Source organism: Penaeus japonicus, unplaced genomic scaffold (assembly GCF_977035675.1).
Source record: "Penaeus japonicus unplaced genomic scaffold, GWHDUDI00000001_assembly GWHDUDI00000018, whole genome shotgun sequence".
Classification (NCBI taxonomy): Eukaryota; Metazoa; Arthropoda; class Malacostraca; order Decapoda; family Penaeidae; genus Penaeus; species Penaeus japonicus.
This window is the reverse complement of record NW_028234420.1, coordinates 39,599,268-39,608,039: the sequence shown is the minus strand read 5'-3', so window position 1 is coordinate 39,608,039 and position 8,772 is coordinate 39,599,268. Positions and strand designations below refer to the sequence as shown.

General features: G+C 34.7%; 1 protein-coding gene across 1 annotated transcript in view; it reads right to left on the bottom strand.

Moving 5' to 3' along the window:
- LOC122255474 (transmembrane protein 62) overlaps window positions 1-5,526 on the bottom strand; it is an 18,340-nt gene extending 12,814 nt beyond the window's left edge. Inside the window, exons 1-6 of the mRNA XM_043019549.2 lie at window positions 5,392-5,526; window positions 3,514-3,712; window positions 2,839-2,950; window positions 1,929-2,066; window positions 1,586-1,765; window positions 1,136-1,397 (exon numbers count right to left, since the gene is read on the bottom strand). Of these exons, the coding sequence (XP_042875483.2) occupies window positions 1,136-1,397; window positions 1,586-1,765; window positions 1,929-2,066; window positions 2,839-2,950; window positions 3,514-3,711 (890 nt within the window). The 5' untranslated portion in view covers window position 3,712; window positions 5,392-5,526. The remainder of the gene's footprint in view (window positions 1-1,135; window positions 1,398-1,585; window positions 1,766-1,928; window positions 2,067-2,838; window positions 2,951-3,513; window positions 3,713-5,391) is intronic.
- Window positions 5,527-8,772: the final 3,246 nt, after the last annotated feature.

The window sequence follows — 8,772 nt, the reverse complement described above, 5'->3', positions numbered from 1 at the left end:
GTGAGTGTGTGGGTGTGTGAGTGTGTGAGTGTGTGAGTGTGTGAGTGTGTGAGCGTGTGAGCGTGTGAGCGTGTGAGCGTGTGAGCGTGTGAGTGTGTGGGTGTGAACAAATATGCACAGATTGGTATATGTATAGGTAAATGTGTGTTGTTGTGTTTGTTGGAGTGTGTGCAATATAGGCATGGATGCAGATGCAATTGAAGATGTGTATGGATATAGATGCAACCTTGAGTCAGAGCACGGCTGCAAATGTGCTGAGAAGTGGGCAAGTGTAGGTGGAGGTACACATTATTCATTTTAGTCCATTTTTCAGTAACCTAGTTTTCAAAATATTCAATATAGAAATAATGCCATTAACTCCATCATAAAAAAAAATGTTCATATCATGTTAAAATATCATGTGATATAAAACTATTATAAGTATGAGATATGAATAAATTATACAGAATGATTCCAAACATATTGTAAGCCTTGATTGAAGCTTAAATTTGTAATTCATCTACTATCATATGTACTATCATGCATAGCTGATAGAAAGCTTTCCTTCAAAATTACAATGTACATTACATTCTAACAACTGGGCCATGTACATGGAAACGGGATGGATTTTTTAAAATCATAAAAAAACAAAAATAAATCATACAAACAGTACTTCTCATTAAGTTGTTCCTCATTCTGCTGAATTATGTTAAACTATATACTTATACTGCAAAAAATAATAATTTACAGTATGAGGAAAATTTTAAAAATTTTAAAAATACAATGCATGGCCCAGTCGAGAAGTATAGCTGATATTTGTCAACTGACAAAATGACTCGTTGATATATTTTATCCAAGTATCAAATAGAATATATATTTACAAAATCATCGCTTAATAATATATTCCATAATTCTTTTAATATAAAGTCAGCAATACCCTATGCTTTTCTCTATCATTCAAACCACTATAAAGTGGAAAGGAGATAAACAATATTATACTAATTCAGGAATTCAATTCATTAACGAAAGTATTTATATCATATTTCTCTGTAAAAAAAATTGAAACCCAGAGGTTATGATGACATAACATTTTGCTCTTGCTATAACTTAAACCAAAGCAAAATCAGGCTGACCCATTTTTATCATGATTACTTACATTCTTCCATCTTTCCAGTCACCTAATTCTAGTTCTAAAGAACCAGTGTGCTGCCTGGTGTACATATTAGGTGCCAGACCTCCCAGGGTGTGTAGGTGACCACACAAGTACGCCAGGCCATGGCCCATGACACGACGAATCCCCGGCTCAGGCGAGAGTATGCAAGATGTCGGATAATGACCAAACCAGACTGAATAATTACTCTTGCGGCTGGTAGTTTCAAATTCTTGCAGTAGCTTCATTTCTTTATTTGTGAGCATACCTAGGAAAGAAAACTTTATTATTTATATCATATCAAACCTTTAATTTCTAATCTGAATCAACTTCCTCCATTTCACTATTACACTGCATTCTAGAAAGATAATGGAAGTCAGAATATCTTTCATTCCCATAACATAAGGATCAGTACAGACACTGAAGAAAAATCTAACATAATATGAATGGACTTACCAATAAAGTTGAACGGCCTTTTTGGGCCTGGAAGAAGACAAGCATCAACAGCAATGAAGGCCACAGAATCATGTCCTTTTTTGTGTATGTACATGTAGGAGCGTTGGTGACGTTGCCCTTGGATGCTGTAGTTTTGGTAAAAGTTGGCTTCACTAGCTAAGGATGGCACATTAAAGTTGTCTGAAAAACAAAACAAAAATAATAGTAATAATGCATACAAAAATTAAATGATTAATCAATACACACATATCAAACTGCATTTGATGATACACAGTAGAAAATTAGAAAATTAGGAGACAGAAGCAGCATACCTTTAACTGTATAATGATATCAATCCACTAACCATGATTTCCTCTGATATCTAGCCAAACGGTGTGATTGAGAACTCCAGAGGTTTTAATAATATCACTGTATGTAGCCCACTCTTCTATATACTGCCTTGATCCCAGCATGTCAACTGTTTTGGCATCTGTTAGGTCACCTGCAAATGATAAATCAGATGGTGTAATAAAACAAACACATTATAAATCCCCAAAGTCTAACTAGCAACTGAAACATGAATGCATTCCTAACAGAGAAATATCAGGCAAATATACACATTCATGTACATGGATAAACAAATTGGCAGGTAGATAAAACCAAAAAATAGATGATCTCTACCTTGATAAATAAATAGATACATAAATATACACAGAGACTCAGACACATATAAATAAACTGAATCACGGATGGACTTATAGAATGAAAGAAACTGACCATTGGATTAAGAAATCTGTCTCTGAAACTGAAAATAAGCGTTTGCCTCCTCACTGTAGTGAATTACATGTATTTATTCTATCACAAAGGCAAAATATTACACATATGGAAAATACCTTAAAGAAACAAGACAATATGGAACAAAAGATAAAAGGGACATCAGCTGTGATGTGTATCCATACCCTTATTCAAGGCTTACAGTAAATAATTAAAATTTACTGTTAACCCTTATGGTAATGTTAACTAACTTCACAGGAATATATTCCATGATCTGCCTGACATCTGCAGATTCTTATTTCTAATCAGCAGGCCACTTCAACACCCAACAAAATTATACATCCCTATCTCCAAATCTTTCACAAACATAGTTTTCTAACTCCATAAAATTTTACAAAAAATCAGAACTAAATGATGAAGACAATTTCAGTCACATATCACAATTACTAACTTTTCATTCTCAATGAAGAAAAGCCCATAACAATAATTCCAAAACTCACCTGAAGCTAGGACAACAGCAGGCTTTACGGTCTTAATGGTGAAGGAAGCAAACTCGCGTAATTGAACTGAGCGTGTTGGGTCTTGAAATACACTTAGATGTAGGTCTGATACCTAGGATTAAACACAGTGTGAGAGTGTGAGTTATTTTGTAAGTCATTCCAATATCAAGATCATATCTACAACTAAAATTCCATCAATGATTTATATCTGGAAACGAATTTTAGAATTTCAAGGTAAGAGGATACATCTTATGAAATACTTCACCAGACCTATTCAACTTACATTTACAATACAAACAGCAATAAAAATAACACAAGTTATGCTGCGTATGATTAAGAACACTATATATTATTATATATTATTTAAACTATATTAGAAGAATAACATAAATGAGCCTGCAACAACTATGAATATAATGCATCAGCATACACAATATTACATTAATCAGTTTCTAATAGTGCTGTAAGTTCAAAGATATCAAAGCTAACATCTAAAGCTTTGTGATATTCTATATATTAAAATAAAATTTTTGTAACAATCTTATAACTACAAAGAATGTTCCATCTAAAAAAAATAAAATCCAAAAATGTTACCGACATAAATTTGCACTAGACAATAAAGGTGTGAAAACATGTATTCATCAGCCACTATAATTTTCCAAACCGTTAACCAACCTGCATAAACCACATGAGGTGATCACTATCCGCTCTCAGCTGAGCCTGGCTGTTCCGACTGTGTCCATTCTTGTGACTCTCATGTTCCTCGAATGCCTCCTCCACGTCCACGCTCAATACGTGGACCACTCGGCCAACCAGAGAAGCACCTCCAAGGACAATAATTGCCCATACCAGAGTTCCGAGTCCCACACGCATGCTGTGAGATAAAAAGGAGAAGCTATTGTTATCTGTTAGGGTGGATGTTTTATTTTAATAATCTTATTTAAACACAGAGGATTCCACAGGTGTGAGAGAGAGAGAGAGAGAGAGAGAGAGAGAGAGAGAGAGAGAGAGAGAGAGAGAGAGAGAGAGAGAGAGGAAGTAGAGATGGAGATAGAGGGGAGAAGGAGGAGTGAGAGGGAGAGAGGGGAGAGGGAGAGGGAGAGAAGCGGAGCAGGGAGAAGGGAGAGGGAGAGAGGGGGAGAGGGAGAGGGAATTAGAGGGAGAGGGATGGGAGCAGGTAGAGGGGAGAGGAGAGACAGGGAGCGGGGGAGAGAGGGATGCGGAGAAGCGGGGGCAGGCAATAGGAAGCGGGAAAAGAGTGGGACAGGGAGGAGAGAGGGATCGACAGGGAGATGTGCCCGGGAGAGGAGGAGGGAGGAAGGGAGAGGGAAGAGGGATGAGGGCAGATGGGAGAGGGAGAGGATGAGAGGGAGAGAGGAGAGAGGAGAGGAAAGAGGAAGAAGGAAGAGTGGAAGAGGAAGAGGAAGAAGAACGCAGCTAAGGACATAATCGAGAGAAGGGAGACGGAGGAAGAGGGAAACGAGAGGAGAGGAGCAGACGAGGGATGAGAAAGAGGGACGGGAGGGAGGGAGAGGAGCAGGAGGGAGAGAGACGAGAGAGAGAAGGAGAATGAGGAGAGAGTACGAGCAGAGTAGCCAGAGAGAGAGAGAGTATAGGATAGCAGAGGAGAGAGAGAGATGCAAGAGGAGTGGCGGGGGGGGGGGGGCGCAAGAGGCGAGAGAGCTACGAGAGAGAGAGAGAGAGAGAGAGAGAGATGTAGGCTAGGTTTGGTCAATGCAGGTTTACCAGAGGGCACTATATCAAAATGACTGGGGCTAAGGAGGCAGTGACCTCTGGCTAGGCTACTTAGCCAGTGGGCTAGGATAGGATAGGCTAGGTCAGGTTAGATTGCTAGATAGAAAAAAAAAAATTGAGACACATGCTATTCCTCTCATTTTTTGTATGTTTTCCTAAACAACAAATTATTATTACTAAATAAATAAGTCAAAATCACTCAAAACATATAAAAAATCAATGGAATCTAGGCATTTATGGAGACATGTTGTAAAAGGGTATATACAATACTTGAAAAAGTAAAACTGTCACTTACCTATCAATTAAATATATTATGAATGCAGCTAAATACGTTAAATACAACTATCCACTGTTGATAATTCTCTTTAATCCATCTAATCTATTTTAACTATATGTATGACTCTCTATAGCAACCTCTGTTAACTCATGTTCTTAGAATTAATTTCTTTTCACATCCAGAATGCAATACGAGTTGTCATTCTTTACAACATACTCTCAACTTCCCTTTAATGGGCATTTCACACTCTCTGTAAATCCAAATCTACCAAATTCTAACACGAATTAGAGAATAGACACGTTGCCATTACATCAGAAAGGGTATTTAATCTCTCGTGATGATCAAGATGATTGAGACACATCAATTCGATTAATTACAGTCCAACATCATCGTATATTTCTCTATCAAACCCCCTGAAAGAAAGACAGATTACCTCTCTTCCTCTCCCTAACCCCACGTGCCACGATCGCCATCTTAATCTATCTGAAAATCGGAGAATTATTTCGTCGTGTCATTATTACCTCTTCTTCCTCTAATACGTGGAAAGGCCAGGCCGCTTCTCAGCTCAGCTCCTCGACATGTTATATGGATCCGAGGATGATTTCACGCCAGCGAGCCAGCGAGGCGGTGAAACGCGGGTACACTGGCGGGGGAACTAGCCAAGATAGCCAGCAGATATTTCCGATATCGCCCGATTGGAAAAGAATATAGCCGAAGTACCGACTTTTCGAGATGATTGGAAATTATATATAATATGATTTTTTTACTTTTTTTTTCTTTTTTGATGTTGAGGTGTTGGTTTTGCGTTCTGATGTGTTTTGGTTATTGATTTTATCCAATTTGTGTTTCTCCATTCTTGCTATATAACAATAACAATTAAAAGTCAATACCCTTATCTCCATGTTTGTTCAGAAACCATTACATAAGAGAGACAAATGCTTTTACATAATAGTCTTATCTTAAACTAACAAGAATATTGAATATCCATACATGACATCCCAAGACACTACTATGAACACCATCATCAAACACTGTTTATCTATAATAATAATTCACATCTACATAATCATCTGAGAGGCATAGGTCGATAGTCTCGTCCTAACATTATTGATTAATGTTAGCGTGCATATTGACGCTCGTTCACAGGGAAATCCAAGGCAGCGTTTGTCGATATTCTCTGTCAGACAGATTATTCATTAATTTGGGAGTCATATTCTCGGCAAAGTTTGAATTTGATACTTGATTGAAGTTGTCTATATGGCAATTATATGGGTCGATAGTCTCGTATTCAAATTATGTATATGTGTATATATATATATATATATATATATATATATATATATATATATATATATATATATAGTAATACACACCACACACGCCACACACACAATCACTACAACACACACACACACACACACAACACACAAACACCACACACACACCACACACACAATACACCTACACCACACACTAACACGACTCACGCCGCGCGCGCGCACACACACACACACACACACAACACACACACACACACCACATTATATATTTTTAATATATAGATATATAATATATATATATATTATGGGTATATATAGTATATTTAAATATAATGTTTATGTGAGTTGTAGTTGTGTGTGTATATATATATATATATATAACTATTATAATATATATACATATTATACATATATAATATATATATATATATAATATAATTATTATATGTATGTATATGTATAGTTAATACATATTAATAGCTAATATATGTTAGAATGTATATGTATTTAATATATATATATATATATATATATTTGATATATATAAATATATACACACACATATATATATAATATATAAATATTATATATAGATGATAGTTATATATATATATGGTGTGTGTGTGTGTTGGTGTGTGTGTGTTGTGTGTGTGTGTGTGTGTGTTTTGTGTATATATATGATACAGATATATATTATATATATATATCTATATATATAATATATTATAATAATATTTATAACATATATATATACACACAAACACACACAAAACACACACACACACAACACACACACTCACACACACACAGCACACACAACACACAGCACAACACATACTATATATATATCAATATATATATCAATATAGTAATTATATAGTAAAACAGTAAAGTATGTATTAATTACTGTATAAACATATGTAACATTTTAAGTATTATATATAGTAAATATGTGTTAATATAAGGTATAAAATATATAATATTATACACGTTATATAAATATGGATACAGGTTATATATATATATAATTATAAATATATGATATATAAACAAAATATGGATATATAATATATAGTATACACATATATAGAATAATATAAAACATCTATATAAGTATATAAATGTATATTATAAGTATACATATATATAAGTATAATTATGTATTATAATAAATATATATATATATATATATAAGTTAACATATAATGTGTAATAATATAGAATATATATAGAGATGTTTGTGTGGTGTGTGGGTCGTGTGGGTGTGTTGATGTGGTATGTGTTGCACATATAAATGTGTAAGCACACACACACAGAACACCACACACACACACACACACACAAACACATTTAATAAATATATATAATATATATATAATATATATATATATAATATATAGTATAATATATACATGTAATGTATGTTTATATCAAATAAAACATATATATGAGATATACTATCATATAATATTATAATAACTATATATTATAATTACATATACACATATTCAAAAGGAAATCACCAAAGCAAGACCCATTTAGCAAACGACTATTTGATTCACTAATCTAAAGAAAATCAGATTCTGTTTATAAGCAAAGCACTCTAAACATTTCTAGTGTTTTGGCTAGTTTGGCTATTTTGTGTCAGCGATCGCAAGTTTGCAGTCCCTCGTTTTACCCTTTTTTAGCTAGCATTGCGCAGCTGTAAGGTAATCGTACGTCAGCCAGCGATGAAATCCGCGGCCTAGGTCGCAGCTGTCGTACGAAATAAGAATGAATAATGTGATGCCATACCAGTGATGCCATTCATTCATTTGTTTTCTGTGTTGACCGTGGAAATAATAAAAGTTGGCAACTGGTTACGGGGTCGGTAATGCAGTATATGTATTGATACCTTTACAATCTATGGTATATGTAACATAGCAGAATCATACATCTATTTATCTCTTTAAGGTTTTAAAACTACTAGTTTTCAGAGAGCTTTTGCAGTGCATTCAAACTTGATATTTGGTTTCCAAAATGTATATTGTATATACTTGCAATGTGATGATAATAAACTACATCTAAATAGATAATCATATGTTTCTCAAAATGTAACTATTAATAGTCCCTGTCATCCCTATACTTGTCTGTTTTCATCCCTTTTTGATTTAATAAGGTCTGTAGTTCCCAAATAGTGTGCTATGATCCCTTAGTAGGCAACAGACCATAAAAAGAAAATCCTTAAGCGACTGGCACACAATGCCAAACATGTCAGGCCCAATAATTTAGGTTCTTTTTTATTAATGTAATTCATATAGATGGCAAGTTTGTGTAAACACAAATGAGAGGTCTTATCTAAATTTAGAGGACTACAGATCAGGGTCTCAATAAATATTGAAACTTACTGAATTACACCAAAAAATAGCTACTATTAGTTCGTATTTTACCCTTTCGTGATTTCTAAGGGTTATATACGACCAGTCCATAGACAAATATCCTAGCACACTAGTACATCCCTTCGCGATGTAATTAACTCAAATAAATGTAGCCCCCATGACCCTAACCATAACCCATCCTTTACTCCTTCCCGTAGGTCAAATACGACAAGTCCCCATGACCTGTACCGTAGTGCGTACTCCC